Source organism: Coregonus lavaretus, assembly GCF_964263955.1.
Source record: "Coregonus lavaretus genome assembly, chromosome: 3".
NCBI lineage: Eukaryota > Metazoa > Chordata > Actinopteri > Salmoniformes > Salmonidae > Coregonus > Coregonus lavaretus.
Window position 1 is genome coordinate 59562129 of NC_139990.1, and position 18149 is coordinate 59580277.

Consider the following 18149-nt stretch of genomic DNA (forward strand, 5'->3'; position numbering starts at 1 on the left):
AGGCGGGCGGCAGCAGGCTTTATTTCCGCCTCATCTCTCTCATTACTTGCGGTTACTTGGAGCTTATGGTCATGCATGACGCAATCTATAAAAGGCATCATGTTTTCCTCAACCAGTGGTTTTTGTGCTGGAGCTACGCATAGTGTTTTGGCATACCGGACAGCCCCGGGGGCCAACGAGCTCTTGGGGCCCATGCTCCTGTCTGACACAAATAATTGTGACAGTAACCCTCCAAAAAGTCATTAAGAATCTTTTTAATGTACTAGGAAGCTAAGCATTTGTTTCTTGGGCTTCAAGAATGTGACTGATCAAAGTGCCTCAGGCCTTGAAAAATAAATAATTAAACTGATTGAAAGTATAAGGGGATATCGGTGAACAAATGCCATTGTCAAGGCTACGACGGCACCAGTGCAGTGAGTGGAGCTTACCAGGAGTTCAAAAACGTATGTCAGACCAAGAGCCTAATGCTTCTTAGGTAGTTATTTTGAGTTTTAATTTAGAAAATGATCTCTCCACAGAAGCGACAGTTACAGGGATGGTTAAAAACAGCTTGATTGCTGTAGCAAGAAAGGTGAACTGGGCAGAAGGGAGTGGGTGCTTCAAATATAGCAGTTCTGCAACATCTTTAATTGAGCCTCTCGCATTCTTCTTAATTGTCGGCCTCAACACGTTACGGAAAGAGATGAACTGTATAGGAATCTCTGGGACACGTCGTCTGGATACTGGACAGCCAGTAAATTGGCAGATGCAAACAGATTATTATCTTGAGCGGACAACAGTTCTTGAGAGCTCAAACAAAAAAAGCACTTTGCGAGTTTGTTCATACTGGTGAACCGCCATTTCAGTTGTGTGGTTGCAATGGTTTCAACAGTCCTTTATCTTTGGTATATCTTGCTATGCATCATTCAAGACTAAGTTTAAATTGTGTGCCGCACAATGGACATATAATGCACAATGTTTCTGGAAAGACTGTCTGGGTTGACAATACTCAGTATAGAAAACAGTCGGACCTGCAATCTGTACCTACAGGTCATGGTGAAAACATTTGCACACAAAAATGCAAGGTGATGGAGCAGCATGTATAGGCCTCTACATAGGAAAAAAGAGATTGGCATTAATAGACTGGTTTTACGCAGTCCAGAGAAACTGCGTTGTGCCATTGAGAGCGAGGGAGATATTTGAATGCATTTTTCATTGAGAAGATTGTGTACTGCTCTTCCCAAGGCACTGTGCTCAGTGTGTTGATTCCCTGACTGGGAGAAGTGTGTGTGTGCGTGCACAAGGAAAATTCTCTCTCGTGGTGAAATTTCCCACATCCCCACGAGGACAATAGCTATTTTAAGCTTAGGTTATGGTTAGGGAAAATAGGATCTTGAATGGAAATCAATTTTAGGTCCCCACAAGGATAGTAAAACATATGGTGTGTGTGTGATCATGCTGGTTAGAGCTGGTCCCATGCTGTTTAGAATGCCAAACACCTTAGGAGAGGAAGCATTTCTCTACAGGAAGCTGTTTAGTGAAACCTTGGGACACAACACTACTGTTCTCTACTAGCACTGTGCTGTTCTCTACTAGCGCTCTGCTGTTCTCTACTAGCGCTCTGCTGTTCTCTACTAGCGCTGTGCTGTCCTCTACTAGCGCTCTGCTGTCCTCTACTAGCGCTCTGCTGTTCTCTACTAGCGCTCTGCTGTTCTCTACTAGCGCTCTGCTGTTCTCTACTAGCGCTCTGCTGTTCTCTACTAGCGCTCTGCTGTCCTCTACTAGCGCTCTGCTGTCCTCTACTAGCGCTCTGCTGTTCTCTACTAGCGCTCTGCTGTTCTCTACTAGCGCTGTGCTGTCCTCTACTAGCGCTGTGCTGTCCTCTACTAGCGCTCTGCTGTTCTCTACTAGCGCTCTGCTGTTCTCTACTAGCGCTCTGCTGTTCTCTACTAGCGCTCTGCTGTTCTCTACTAGCGCTCTGCTGTCCTCTACTAGCGCTCTGCTGTTCTCTACTAGCGCTCTGCTGTCCTCTACTAGCGCTCTGCTGTCCTCTACTAGCGCTCTGCTGTTCTCTACTAGCGCTCTGCTGTTCTCTACTAGCGCTCTGCTGTTCTCTACTAGCGCTCTGCTGTTCTCTACTAGCGCTCTGCTGTTCTCTACTAGCGCTCTGCTGTCCTCTACTAGCGCTCTGCTGTTCTCTACTAGCGCTCTGCTGTCCTCTACTAGCGCTCTGCTGTTCTCTACTAGCGCTCTGCTGTTCTCTACTAGCGCTCTGCTGTCCTCTACTAGCGCTCTGCTGTTCTCTACTAGCACTCTGCTGTTCTCTACTAGCGCTCTGCTGTTCTCTACTAGCGCTCTGCTGTTCTCTACTAGCGCTCTGCTGTCCTCTACTAGCGCTCTGCTGTTCTCTACTAGCGCTCTGCTGTCCTCTACTAGCGCTCTGCTGTTCTCTACTAGCGCTCTGCTGTTCTCTACTAGCGCTCTGCTGTCCTCTACTAGCGCTCTGCTGTTCTCTACTAGCACTCTGCTGTTCTCTACTAGCGCTCTGCTGTGCTCTACTAGCGCTCTGCTGTGCTCTACTAGCGATCTGCTGTGCTCTACTAGCGCTCTGCTGTTCTCTACTAGCGCTCTGCTGTTCTCTACTAGCGCTCTGCTGTGCTCTACTAGCGCTCTGCTGTGCTCTACTAGCGCTCTGCTGTTCTCTACTAGCGCTCTGCTGTTCTCTACTAGCGCTCTGCTGTTCTCTACTAGCGCTCTGCTGTTCTCTACTAGCGCTCTGCTGTTCTCTACTAGCACTCTACTGTACCACCCAGACCAGCCACCAACCCTGTTGCCCCTGACCACAGATCTAGTATCAGATTAACCAACCTTTAACCATTGGGAGGATTAGAATATATCAGGGCCTCTATTAATAAAGCATCTCACTGCTGATCTAAGATCAGTTTTGCCTTATAAATCATAATGAATTAGATTACATGGACGGGGGACTTCTCAGATCAGCACTCTTACTCAGAGACAATCTTGATGAATGTGGCCCCTGACCCTGTATCAGTGTTTAGGGGACACTTGTACCTACTCCATCCTTTAGCACCTCAAGTTACTGAGGCTCTGGGTCCACTGGAGACCGAGGTTTAAATGCATTTCCTGTGTTTTTATTATAGGAGGGATTGGAGGACCATGTCTCACTGTCATGTGTCAATGGAAAGGTTTAGCTACTGTGTGGGGGGGGGGGAAGAGGAGGAGAAGGGTTGAGAGAGAGGAAGCTGGATGAAAAGAAAGGTGTTGGGGGAGAGCAGTAGAGGGGGAGAGCAGTAGAGCAGGGTGGTCTCGGGACCTCTCCACAGCCCTGATTTAGACATCACTCCCCTCCCTGGAGTCTCATACATCACACTTCCTCCTTACCCGCATTACAGCACTAGTGTTTAGTGGACAGAGAACAAAACTGTCCCAATGTGATCCTCTACACCAGGTCTCTGCTTGAGATACTGCGTGGTCTGTAACAGAGATTGCTAAGAAGTAATGCTAAATAACTAGCAGTCTATCTCACCAGCCGGTGTGTCTGGAGTCATGAGCCTTGCAATATGACCAAACTGGGTATGAGGGAATACACACCGTCCGGGGCTTATACAACAGAGCTCAATTGAGTGTTCAGTAGCTAGGGGAGAGAGAGGGGCGGACCGACACACTGTCCCCTCTTCTACATTATAGTAGCTTGAAGCAGGAGTTGTCATTCTGCTGTCTCGCTCTGTCAGTCACCACCACCCCGCATCCTCCTCCTTTTCTCCTTCTCCTCCATCCCTGGCTGCATCCCTCCATCCATGTATCATCCTCCTCTCCTGCATGGCCTCCACCTGTTCTTGCCCTCCGGACTCAAGCCTCTCTGGACTCCAGAGGATGTCTTTTGTTTTTCCTTAATCGTTCTGCTATTTTGTGGGTGGGGGGGACTGAGACTAAAGTGGACCTGCACACTGCACTCACACTGTTCAGGAGGAGACGTCATTGGCACGTTGCCTCGATGTTGCAGAGACCTTGTTGAAATGTTGCTCTGACGTTATTGGGGCGTTTGTGAGGGAATGGGGACAGGAGCAGCTCAGAGGGAGAGTAGGAAACGCCAGTGACGTTAAACACTGCTGTTAGAGCCTCAGCACACACACACTCCCACACTCACACACTCCCACACTCCCACACTCCCACACTCCCACGTGCAAAAACACATCACGTGGAATACATTTACATTTACATTTAAGTCATTTAGCAGACGCTCTTATCCAGAGCGACTTACAAATTGGTGCATTCAACTTATGTAAGCCAGTGGGACAACCACTTTTTTTTTTATGTGGGGTAGAAGGATTACTGTTATACTATTCCAGGTAGTGCAGACTACTGACATCATCCAACCCCTCCTCTTCTTCTCTCCCTCCCTCCTCCCTCTTGTCCTCTCTTGCTTTATTTCCCCTTTTTTTCCCTCTCCATCTGCTTTCCTCCACCTGTCTCATCCTCTTATTCTTCTCTCTCTCTCTCCTCTCCCTTCCCTTCCTCCTACAGAACCCTCTATGGTCCCGTCCAACGCGGGCGTGGTGGCAGGTGCTGTGATTGGCTCCCTTCTGGTCCTCCTCCTCGTCGCTGCCCTTATTGCCGTCCTGGTCACCCGCAGCCGCCGGCAACAGCAGGGTTACCGCGGCAACCCAAACCACAGCTCCTACGACATCAAGTCACGCATCTTCGGCAGTGGCAAGAAGGGGAGCAAGAACGGGACGGGTGCTGGCGCCGGGGGCAACGGGGCGGGCGGCAACAACAACAGCCCCATCTACGTCTACAGGGAGGGCTCCGCCCATGATGGCATGACTGAGAAGGCCAATCACCACGTGCCGCTACACCTAGGGGGGCGTGGTGAGGGTGGGGTTGGGACGGCGCCCACGGCGCAGGACATCCTGCTGAGCAGCGAGCTGGACGAGGCGGAACGGAGGAAGTTTGACCAGCTGGAGGACGACGAGGAGAGTTACGACCACTTCGGAGGGGGCGGGCCCATCCTGCAGCTCCGCCCACCACATGACCAGGATGGAATCATTGGCGGTTACCTTGACGACGACATGGAGTCTCAGCGCGACGGGTCGGTCATCTCACGGACTGCCGTGTACGTGTAGAGAGAACGGGAGGAGAAAGAGGAGGAGGAAGGGAAAGCAGGTTGGAGGAATGAAAGGAGAGATGAAATGTCCTCCTTCCAGAGGACTCGGTGGTGTTGGGTATTACTCTACCCACAGTGAAATATATTAACAACGACCAACAATGCAGCCCAGAGAGAGAGAGCAAGATGAACTGAATGAAGTGGCTGAGGGAGGGAATGTACAGAAACAAGATGGAGGACTGGTGCATTGACAAGACAACTATGCTCTCTAATCCCAATATGAAGAAAAGTGGATCACTTGGTATCTATCTACCAAAACAAATGAAAGAAATCCTAAAACGATCTTTCTGACATCGCTGCTCTGTCTGTGTTCCTCCTTTCCTTAGCTTAGGGACCTTGGAGATTGAAGCCTCCTGAGACACACTGTAGTAGGGACTTGTGTGTAAAATGGCATCTCCATGCAGCCGTTCCCTCACTAGCTAGAGAAACTCCTCACTAAAATATTCACTCTTATCTCCACTAAACGCACAGTAGCAATGTAAGGGGTGTCACGATGATATCTGCTCCCTGCTATTCTCGTCTCTCTCCTGTGGGACAATGTTTGTTCCGGCTACAGTAGCCTTGTTTCTGCTGTATGTGACAGTACTGGGGAAGGGAAAGTTTGGCAGGGAAAGTGGTCGATGTGGTAAAGTAAAATGTCTGATACTCTCTCTAGTGTCTGTATGTTGCTGGAGGCCTCCTCTCTCTTCCTCATCAACTGGAAGTATGCACAGAATTGAGTTTGGGACATTCTGAAATGATAAACAACTTACTGAAGGAAGGGTAGTCATCTAGATGATGAGAGTGCACGAAAGAGGGATTGATGGAGGGATAGGAGGAAGGGAATGGATAGAGGGAAACCGTACAGCTGTTCTCTCATCTCCGGAGAGACTGGGATAGAGGGAAACCATACAGCTGTTCTCTCATCTCCGGAGAGACTGGGATAGAGGGAAACCGTACAGCTGTTCTCCCTCTCCTCCGTTTGATCCCTCTCTTCTTGTGGTGTTCCTGACAGGAAGAGTTTTATTGCTAATAAGCCGTGAAGCCACCGCTCAGCTTAGCACACACACACACCAAATTACCACCGCTCCCTCTTCCGCTCTCTCTCGCTCCCTGTCAATCTTCTCTCTTCCCTACTCCCTCCTCTCTCTCTCCTCCTTCCTTACCCCTCTCCTCATCCTCTATCTCCTTCTCTCCCTCAGTCTCTCTCCTCCCCCAGTCTTTCTCCATCACCTCTCTCTCGCTTGCTTGCGCTGTTTACCGTGTGTGTGATTTACACAGGGCTGTGTGGAGGTCAGGGATACAGGGAGAGCAGAGGAAGTATTTCATGGCTCCCTCCCTACGTGTCAAACACCCCACTTACTGTACTGTGCCCCCTTCCTCCTGCCAGGCCTGACTGAGCGAGCAAGAGAGCCATGGTGAAGTCATGCCCTGCTCGCTGTACATCTTGGCTTTCGTAGTTTGATTAGTAAGGTCTCCTCCTATCCCATTGTATACAGCCCTCTGTCAATCTATACAATCACACGTTATATAGAAATTCAAATACATGATGGCATATTTGCATCTGTAGTCAATTAAGAGAAATTAAGTCAAATTAATTGATTGATTCTGTGCATACACAGGTTGTATGACCTATAATATGACCTATATTGACTAGCAGAGAGGAGGTCTGGGTATATTCCTCCATGATTTAGACATAGACAGGAGCCTGATAGTTTAGTGACTCATTTGTTTGTCTTTCTAACAAGACACTCCAGGGCTGTTCAAGCCAATATCACCATGTACAACTATTATACATCACTAGAGGCAAACAAATGACCAAACTGTGTGTGTCTAACAAGTCACTGGAGGGCTATGAACAGCTGTCTTCCTGAAGAGCCTTTCTCTACCCTCAATACCCCAGATCTGAATCAACCCCTTAACGATTCCTATCTCATGACTCACCTGTGATTCATCGTGTTCCCTGGTTAATCAGTGGGGTTTCATTGGCCGCCCTGATCAGGCGAGGTGCCTGATTGGCCCATTAAGCCTGGGTCTGTTTCTAGGTCACGGTCAGCCAGAGGTCATGGGGTCAAACAATGTGCGTTTTACCGCTGAGGGCGTGGAGGGTGGCCGTGTACACGCCTCCTATAGGGGCCCTTTAACTTTAAACCATAGGGGTCACAGAGAGATGCACATAGTGTTCACACTCACACACACACACACACACACACACACACACACACACACACACACTCTCTGGTGAGAGAGCGATGTATAGTAGCATTCCAGGATGACGTTAACTCTTGTAGTGGCTGTTGACCTTGGTATGAGGGAGAGAAAGGAAGGGAGAGGGGGGAGACAGAGGGAGGGATAGATACTGACCCAATGTGCGACTCGCCTAACCATCAGTACTTGATAACACGATAGCCTAAGTCTGTCAATACAATAGATTGATAGCATTATGGCCTCAGTATAGGCGAAAACTCTGGCTTACAGACACGTTATAGATAGAGTGCATGCCTAGAGCAGGGCTGTACAGTGTGACCATTTTACTCGCATATGCGCCTAAATATTTTGCTGTGCGACATGGAATTTATATTTAGGCGCACCAGTGCATTCTAGAATTCTAGCTTTATTACCTCAAATATTTTTCACTGTGCTCCTAAATTTCTTTGTGTGCGCCTACATTTTTCAACTTAGCCACACACGTGCTCCTTGTAAAAATGGTCAGTGTAGAGGCCTGTAGTGAACCACTTATGATGACCACTAAGAAACATATATCTCCTATCTTTGCACTTGTGTGTAACACCAAAACAAGATATACCCACTAGTTATATTTGTATGAAGGTGATAAATTGTGTCTTTGGAGAAATATTGATAATGTCCTTCGGTTTCTGATGTGTATATGGAGTGAGGGAAGGAAGGAAGGAAGGAAGGGATGAAGTTGTTTGTATATTTTGGTGTGAGGTATCTGTATACTGTATATGTACGGATCTTTATTTTTCTTGTCAAACTCCTGTGAAAAATGTGGGTATTTATCAGAGTGTAAATAACTGCTGTATAGAGTCAATGTTGTCGTGTGGAACTCACTTCCTGGTTTGGCCAAGGTCAAAGTTCAATCAGAGCCAATAATACTGTACTCAGAATGTAACTGCTTTGAATAGACAACCCTTCAATGAAATGGTGTAGGACGTATAAGATTCACATCTTCAGCCATTAAATACTAGTGAATCTAGTTAATCTCAAGAACAATAGTTGACATACATGTAGACATTTTAGTTTTTCAACCAGGATGATAACTGAAATAACTGGATTGGCAGGTTCACTAAAGTCAATCAACATACTGCCCCTTCACCCATAAACACACAGGCACAGAGACACACACACACAGTGTGAGACACATACACTATTAATCAGATAGACTAGCTCCCACAGAGGCAGTGATCTGTGTGGTTTCTGAGTCAGCCCTCAGGGGCTTAGGGACATCTGTCAGTGCCACAGGGTGTGTAACCCGAACGGCCATTTCCTGCCCCCTCTGTCTCTTAGCAATGGGAGTTGGAGGAGACATTACTGTACACTGTCCCCTGCAGCCTGATCTCTCTCACACACACACACACATACAGAAAGAGGGAACCAGTAGGAGAGACACTACCCCAAACGCTCACACTGAACACAGACATACAACCCACAACCTAATCAAACCAAACACACCCTGGCACCCACATTCGCTCCAACTCAAACTGTCCTTGATACACACCCACATACACATCTTCCTATTCCCTTTCTATGCTCAGTGGTGTGAACTCTGTCAGAACATTCACAGAAACCCTTCTGTTCTCCAGAGAGAGGGAGAGAGCCACACACACTCCTCTTGCCCAATGTCAGGGATTTAAGGAAAATGTGTTCTGAGAACACTGTTTCTGAGAATCATCTGTACTGTTGCTCTCTCTCTGTGAGTGCTGCGTTTTACAGCTTTCACAAAATAAAATACCCAATTTGCCAATCTTGACCTCCACTGACTGGTCCCAAAGTAAAATGCTTCTATAAAAGAACTATCTTCAGTCTTTTACAACATGTTTTTTTAAGTAAATGTTTTCTGGGAATCTACTTCTCTTGACCTCCACCTGTACTGCCTGGCACAAAAATTAAATAAAAATGCTTTTAGTGAATTCAGATAATGTTCCTGACCTGGAACTAGCACAGTGTTTTATTTAGTTTTCTTTTGTTGATAATCCACATCATCGTCGTCTGGCTCTAAACACTGATGACTAATCGAAGCCTTAACTTCCTTGTCGTCTCAATCGCTCCCCCCTGACGTGTACATAGTATAAATATATAAATACAGTATCTAGCAGAAAGAAAAATAATGACTAATTTATGGTGTCACGTGTTCTATTTCTCAGCAGCAAACATGAAGGATTTATTATCTTCTGTATCAATGCTTATTTTACAAGTCCTTATCTTTTTATCTCTTATTGCAGTGCTTTATAATTTATGTTTTTGGAGTGCTTTATTTCTCGACTGCTTTGCTGTGATTACTACGCCAAAACAGGCTTAATGTGCTTTTACTGTACAAAATGGTGCACAGTGCACACTCGAAACAATCTTACCACAAAATGTGCTTTTTATTCACCATTCTCTGAACTTGTCATTTTATTTTTTAAAGCATTTTAGAATTTGTTGTCACTATTTGTCATGTCTTTCTATTTAGTTGTTTTTTTGGATTTGGTTGCAATTAAAGTTTTTTGATTTTTGAAATGATGACCTTGTTGCTGTGTATTATGTACATAGAATGAAATAGAACGCACATAAATAGTAATTTAATGTAAGCATGTATCTGGGTATATTTATTATCAATGTCCTCTGTTAGCTAGTGTCACATGTTAGCACCACCTGGAGGGTGCTGAGTCTTGCTGTTTGTCTGGTTTCGGTTGTGATAAAACTGCTAATTGTCAACAGCGTGCTGATAACATACAGTATCTAGGCTATGGGAATCAACATGAGAAGGGTAGCTAGGGAGAGAGGCCATTGTAGGTGAAGTGTGTTAGCGCAAGTTTCAATCACACACACAAGCCCCTCCCCCTGTTTGTTTGATTTGCATATGTCATCTGGTTGGCTAAGGTGAACCTGCTGCCGTGGTAACGGGTAGTTTGGACAGAGTGGGAGAGTCAAGGAAACATACAGATATAGTGTGTAATGGCTTAGGAATGTGGTGGTGTTGCTTTAGAATTACTCCTGGAGGCAGAGGGAGGGTTTGTTATCAGTTGGGGAATGTGCATGCTGGCTGAAACTAAGTGAATAGACTAGCTCTCAAGGGCTGACTCAACCAGACTGGTTTGGTCAAAATTGAACAGAGGACAAGTGGGAGGAGGAGACGTGCGTGCATGCGCCCATAATTGTATCCCTGTAAAACCATGCGCCATTCACTCCCCACGGTAATACAGTGCAGAGATTAAGTCTAAATTGATTCATTGTGTGAAGTTTTGAATGTTCAGATGACAGTTTCTGACAGTTGTGTTTTTCTGCACTGTAGTCTCAGCTAGAACCAATTTGGTTCTTTAGGTCCGTGTCTTCCCTCTGCCTCGGCACGTTGCCACAGGTCTCTGTGTGTGTCTTCCCTCTGCCTCGGCACGTTGCCACAGGTCTCTGTGTGTGTCTTCCCTCTGCCTCGGCACGTTGCCACAGGTCTCTGTGTGTGTCTTCCCTCTGCCTCGGCACGTTGCCACAGGTCTCTGTGTGTGTCTTCCCTCTGCCTCGGCACGTTGCCACAGGTCTCTGTGTGTGTCTTCCCTCTGCCTCGGCACGTTGCCACAGGTCTCTGTGTGTGTCTTCCCTCTGCCTCGGCACGTTGCCACAGGTCTCTGTGTGTGTCTTCCCTCTGCCTCGGCACGTTGCCACAGGTCTCTGTGTGTGTCTTCCCTCTGCCTCGGCACGTTGCCACATGTCTCTGTGTGTGTCTTCCCTCTGCCTCGGCACGTTGCCACAGGTCTCTGTGTGTGTCTTCCCTCTGCCTCGGCACGTTGCCACAGGTCTCTGTGTGTGTCTTCCCTCTGCCTCGGCACGTTGCCACAGGTCTCTGTGTGTGTCTTCCCTCTGCCTCGGCACGTTGCCACAGGTCTCTGTGTGTGTCTTCCCTCTGCCTCGGCACGTTGCCACAGGTCTCTGTGTGTGTCTTCCCTCTGCCTCGGCACGTTGCCACAGGTCTCTGTGTGTGTCTTCCCTCTGCCTCGGCACGTTGCCACAGGTCTCTGTGTGCGTCTTCCCTCTGCCTCGGCACGTTGCCACAGGTCTCTGTGTGTGTCTTCCCTCTGCCTCGGCACGTTGCCACAGGTCTCTGTGTGTGTCTTCCCTCTGCCTCGGCACGTTGCCACAGGTCTCTGTGTGCGTCTTCCCTCTGCCTCGGCACGTTGCCACAGGTCTCTGTGTGTGTCTTCCCTCTGCCTCGGCACGTTGCCACAGGTCTCTGTGTGTGTCTTCCCTCTGCCTCGGCACGTTGCCACAGGTCTCTGTGTGCGTCTTCCCTCTGCCTCGGCACGTTGCCACAGGTCTCTGTGTGTGTCGTCTATGCCGTTTTTCCGTCGATGCTCAAACTATTTATTCAGAGTCCAGACAGCCATCTGGCTCCACTAATTGCTTTGAGTTTGAGGCTGGCAAAATGAGAAGGCGACACACACTCTCACTCGCTCACTCTCTTCTCTGGGCTCCTGGCTGAATGCTAAAGACTTCCTTTCACAACAGAGCGGAAATGGTGGCATCACTTGAAACGCCTGAGAGGGATACAAGCACACTGTGTTGCGCGCTCGACACAAATATTTGAACGTCCCTCTAGCAGTGACCCCTTAAACCAAAACCTGTCTGTTCAACCTGAAACCACATAACCTAGATTTGAAACCAAACTGTCACTACGGTGCCAAGCTCTCAATGTTGTCCAATCCCTGTCCTAATGTAGTGCTGTACCAGTCCAGTCCAGTTCCAATCCACTGTAGTTATATTGTAGTGATGGGACAGTGTGACGCTCGGGGCACTGTCATGGTGGCCCTGTTCTGGTTCCCTGTGACGGGAGGATGAGGCAGACATTGTTTTTGTGTCTCTGTCGGACTCGGTTAGGAATAATCGTGTGTGTTTCTGTGTTTTTGCACGGCAGCGTGTACTATAACGGCATGTTTATGTGTTTAGACACCAGCAAAGTGGGACAGTTTGTTTCCGTGTCTGGTATGATGGCCTGAGGGGGGTGCCGTGTGTGTGGTGGCATTCAAGTGAGGAGACGTGTGTGTGTGTGTGTGGACATCTGAGTGGGTAGACATGTATGCGTATCTGCGAGTATGCCTGTTTACCCTGCAGCATTCAAAGTATCTGCTGAGCTACTGTACAGTCCAGTCCATACAGTAGTGTATAGATTAACATACTCTTTAGCCTGTTCTAGTCTGCTGATGGATGGATAGAAGCTAGCCTACCACCACCTGTCTCCGTTTTACCCCCAACCCTTAGGCTCCAGGCCTGACTCAACGATCCCAGAGTGTGATAGCTGGCCTGGCTAGATTCATGGATCACAGCATGATTTATTGATGGGCTGACCCATGAGGGCATCTCTTCAATGACCTATGAGTAGCCATCCTGGTTCTGACCTTTTTAATGTGAATAGAAACTCCTTTTGGCCTCATCACATGCTTTGTGTAGATTCTGTTTGACTTTCTCCAATCCAGAGCCACAGATTTAGGGTGTATTCAATGAGATTGTATATGGTTTTCTTTTTCTTTTTTTACCAAAAACTGCATATGAGCCGTGTGCTGCACACCAATGACAATATTTGACATCTTACAGAGCACTTTTTCCATGTGCTGTATTTTATCTTCAACTCCCTGCTCTTTGCATAATGACGATGGCTTCTCCTGGCCTGGGTACCTGACTGTCTGCAATATATCTGCATTCCACACTACTACTCTATATTGTTGTGTCAATGTCAAGTACACTAAAGCAGAACACACTGGAACTCTTGAGATTACTGAGACTACTCTTGAGCATAACAGACACACAGGAAATTGTATTGTTCCCCTTTATCAGTAAGTCATAATGTTGACTCTTCTCAAGGTTTTATTAAGCTACATTTTGTGCACACACACACACACACTCTACTCCAGGCCTTGTGCGGGGGGGATGGATGCCCTTGTATCCTCTAGCGTCCCAAGGAGTTTACTCTTCCTGTCCTGATGCTGACAGAGCTGGAGCTGACGGCAGACAGGGAGCAGGGGATTGTGGGTAGCAGGACAACGCAGGGCTCCCAGGGGTGGTGCATGGTTGGCCCACTGCCACCAGAGCAGAGGGGCAGGGAGGGGGTATCTGACAGGGTTGAGATGGGGGTGGGGGTAGAGGGGGCTAGATGGATGAATGTAGATCCAGTCGAGTGCACCTTCCACATGACAGCGTTTTTTTTTTGGGGGCGGGGGCGATTGTTGTAGGGTGATGGGTTTCATTATAGTGTAGGGGGAGATGATCGAGGGTGTAGGTTTAGGAGTGGGGTGGATTTGGGGTGAGGAGAGGAACGGGGGGGGGGGGGTAGGATTAGAAGAGGGGGGCATGGGGTTAGTGCAGCTGTGTTAGTTTAGATTCTGTGAGATCAGTGTGTGTGTGTGTGTGTGTGTGTTCTCTCTGTATGTCCCCCTCAGTGGTGCAGTGACCTCAACCACCACCTGCAAAAACAGACGGCAGCCGCAGATGAAAGAGACGTGTGTGTGTGTGTGTGTGTGTATGTGTATATGTATGCATGCGCGTGCGTCAAGCTCCCATGCTGTGATGTACCTGGAACTAAACCTCTCCCTGAAGCACACAGAATAATAAAAGGACAATTTTTCAGGGTCCTGGTTAGCTGGCAGCACTAACCTACTCTCTGTCTGTGAGTCTTATCAATATCGATATGAGAATGGTTACTCCGGCTCCGCTCCTAAGAATAGATGTGTGTGTGTGTGTGATGGAAATGATTTTGATGCAGTGTGTGTTTGGCTCTGGGCGCTCTGCAGATCAGATGCACTGGCTGCTTAATTCACAGTCTCAACAGGCTCTCAATCGGGCTCTTACCACACACACACACCGATCAAGAGAAGAGCAGAACCAGAAATACTCTGGCTCTAGTTTGATCAGGATGACTTGAATGACATTTTTATTGGACTCTGTCAGGTCCAGAATCAACTGGTCAGAGTGTGTCTTTGTGACTGTGTACATTCGTCTCTCACACACGGGATAGAGATTGTGTGTGTGTATATGTGTGTGTGTGTGTCTTCTCTCTGAGGCAGTCCAGAGTGATTTGTTCAGTGACTGTGTGGTCTCATCTCTCTGTAGGAGTGAAGTCTATTTCTGTTCTCTTTGTCTGACATCAAATAGAGTCAGGTTGAGGGAAGTATTGTGACAACTTCACACAGCTATGTCTGTGTGTGAGGCAACTTCTCTTGACACTTCTACACACACACACACACTGTCTCTCTATCTGAACACCTCTCTTTTTTTCTCTATCACATATCAGTCTTCTCCTCTCCAGGTGTCCTGCCCTGTTGTGAGGTTTTGTTAATGGACTTTTTCCATCACTCTCTGTGCTGCTCACTCTTTCACCTCTTCTATTCTGTCCCTCCTCTCAATTACCTCTCTCTCTTTCTCTCGGTTTCTCTCGGGTTCTCTCTCTCTTTCTCTCTCTCTCGGTTTCACTCGCTCTCTCGGGTTCTCTCTCTCTCTCTCTCGGTTTCTTTCTCTCGCTCTCTTGGTTTCTCTCTGTTTCTCTCTCTGTGTCACTCTCTCATAATAAAGAAGGGAGATGGATGGTGAATTGGGTGAGAGAATCTGACAACCCACCTCGCTCCTCTTCTCTTCTCACTGCTCAGAGAGACTGTCTCTCTCTTCCTCACCTTATATCGCTCTCTCCCTGTTTCTCTGATCTCAATACCACAGGAGACTGACAACCCCCCAGTGTTACCTGCAGCCAATCAGATCACTGTCTATTTTGTGGAGGAAGGAGTTCCTTCCCCTTTTAACTTATTGAGCTTCTCTGTTGCAAGCCAGGCATTGTCTAGAAGGCAGAACAGAGGGGAGCTGAAGTATTGAACTGTGTGGTGTATCTACCTGTCTGCTGAGTCTTAGCCTACCTGCTGAGCTCTGCTCTTAACCCACTGCAGGGGCACAGTGACAGGGGCATAGTTATGGTGCTGTGGGCAGCTCCATGGAGAGGCCTGATTCATGTCCTTGTGCAGAGGAGTGTCTGACATGAGAGCAGTGTGTGTGTGTGACATACGAGAGCAATGAGTAACACACACAGACACACAGACACACACAGCAATATTAGAGCTCTCATCTTTTACCACCTATGGCTCCTTGGGCATAGCAGAACTATATTGGTTTAGCTGTACTTTAGTGTGTGTCTGGTCTGGGAGTCTCTAGTCTTTTATCATCTCTAGCTCCATGCCTCTACTCTATTCTAGAATTTATCTCTGTGTTACAGGGCCTGTCTATGAGCTTTTCTCCAGTCGTTTATCCTCCATAGGCCCACACCAGGGATGCAGCCAACCTATTCCATATGTAGTGCACTACTTTTGACCAGAGCCCATTTCTGGTCAAAAGTAGTGCACTTCATAGGGAATAGGTTGCAATTTGGGACACCGGCCATGTGATGTATGGAGCTGTTCCATTTCTATATCTGTTTCTGTGCTACATGGTTTGTCTAGTGTCTGAGGTTTTCTCTGCTGCGTAGCCTATCTCGTCTGTGGCCAGGTTGTCTGTGGTCGTTTATCCTGCTTAGGACCCTCTACGGTGCTGCTGTCCTGGTGTGGTAATATCTGTTTTATATCAGTGTGTCTCTCAGCTCTCCTCTTCCCTAGTCAATCACTATTCATAGTGTATCTGTGGAACAATGCATTGGGTTGTCTTCTGTAGTGTGTGTGTAGGTGTGCGGAGTTGGGGTGGCGTGTGTGTGTGTGTTTACCTGAGTGTCTGTGGCTTTGGCCCTGCATGGCTACTGGTGTAATGTGATGTACCTTTGTAGCATGTGTGGTTCACGTACGTACAGTTGAAGTCGGAAGTTTACATACACTTAGGTTGTTTTTCAACCACTCCACAAATTTCTTGTTAACAAACTATAGTTTTGGCAAGTCGGTTAGGACATCTACAGTGAGGGAAAAAAGTATTTGATCCCCTGCTGATTTTGTACGTTTGCCCACTGACAAAGACTATTTGAACAGTGAGAGACAGAATAACAAAAAAATAATCCAGAAAAACGCATGTCAAAAATGTTGATTTGAAATTGATTTGCATTTTAATGAGGGAAATAAGTATTTGACCCCTCTGCAAAACATGACTTAGTACTTGGTGGCAAAACCCTTGTTGGCAATCACAGAGGTCAGATGTTTCTTGTAGTTGACCACCAGGTTTGCACACATCTCAGGAGGGATTTTGTTCCACTCCTCTTTGCAGATCTTCTCCAAGTCATTAAGGTTTCGAGGCTGACGTTTGGCAACTCGAACCTTCAGCTCCCTCCACAGAATTTCTATGGGATTAAGGTCTGGAGACTGGCTAGGCCACTCCAGGACTTAATGTGCTTCTTCTTGAGCCACTCCTTTGTTGCCTTGGCCGTGTGTTTTGGGTCATTGTCATGCTGGAATACCCATCCACGACCCATTTTCAGTGCCCTGGCTGAGGGAAGGAGGTTCTCACACAATATTTGACGGTACATGGCCCCGTCCATCGTCCCTTTGATGCAGTGAAGTTGTCCTGTCCCCTTAGCAGAAAAACACTGCCAAAGCATAATGTTTCCACCTCCATGTTTGACGGTGGGGATGGTGTTCTTGGGGTCATAGGCAGCATTCCTCCTCCTCCAAACACGGCGAGTTGAGTTGATACCAAAGAGCTCCATTTTGGTCTCATCTGACCACAACACTTTCACCCAGTTCTCCTCTGAATCATTCAGATGTTCATTGGCAAACTTCAGATGGCCCTGTATATGTGCTTTTTTGAGCAGGGGGACCTTGCGGGCGCTGCAGGACTTCAGTCCATCACAGCGTAGTGCAGGGGTGTCAAACTCATTTTAGCTCAGGGGCCACATGGAGGAAAATCTATTCCCAAGTGGGCCGGACCGGAAAAATCATGGTATATATAACTTAAAAACAACAACTTCAGATTGTTTTCTTTGTTTTAATACGATCAACATACAACATAAAGCTGGAGCCTGAGGACAATGTGTCCAAAATAGTACAAGCACAACATCACTATTAATCATAAAACACATCAAGTTTATTTGAAAATTCTAAAGAAAAAGAACACACAAACACACAATGCCTCAGTGATTAACAGAACTGTTTCACAGATCACAGAACTATATCAGGGTGTCATTTCTCAGGCAGAAATGTAGATAAAAATAATGAAATCCTGTTCCCCAAACAAGTGCAAGAACCACAGAGTCAAGAATAGGTTAAATATACAAATAAAATAAAATAAAATAAAAACAATAGCACATCAACATAAAAACATATAAACATAAAGCTGGAGCCTGAGGACAGTGTGTCCAAAAGCACAACATCACTATTAATCATAAAACACCTCAAGTTATTTGAAAGTTCTGAGGACAAAGAACACACAAACACACAATGCCTCAGTGATTCACAGAAGTATATCACAGAACTATATCAGGGTGTCTCATGCAGCACTTTAAGTGGGGTTGCATAGTTTATTTGACTCCTGATACCTGGCATCTTTTAGCTTTCACCAGCGCATCAATATCAGGCGTCACATCCTGAGTGGCAGCCAACTTCAGGATGTGATTCAAGTGCTTGTGCGTTTGCCTTGAGCGCAGCTTTGTTTTATTCATGCTCATTACAGAGAAAACTTGCTCCCAAAGATATGTGGTTCCAAACATGCACATCAGTTTTGCAGCGAGGGCTGTCAAGTTGGGGTAACCTGGCAAGAGATTCTGATAAAATGTGTCCAAGCCAGCTGCGGCAAATTTGCCCTTCAAATCCGAGTCACACTGCAAGTCTATTATTTGAAGTTGGAT

At 47.1% G+C, this 18149-nt stretch overlaps 1 protein-coding gene across 5 annotated transcripts in view; it reads left to right on the forward strand.

Annotated features, from left to right (window-relative positions):
* The window catches only part of LOC311111090 (poliovirus receptor homolog), an 80920-nt gene that overhangs the window by 39986 nt on the left and 22785 nt on the right, over positions 1 to 18149 (forward strand). For 3 of the 5 annotated variants that reach the window (XM_084153766.1, XM_084153768.1, XM_084153765.1), the window contains exon 7: positions 4525 to 9886. The exons of the other annotated variants lie outside the window; for them this stretch is intronic. In XM_084153766.1, the coding sequence (XP_084009892.1) occupies positions 4525 to 5123 (599 nt within the window). In that variant the 3' untranslated portion in view covers positions 5124 to 9886. Of the gene's footprint in view, positions 1 to 4524; positions 9887 to 18149 lie in introns of those variants that run through there. 5 annotated transcript variants of the gene reach the window in all.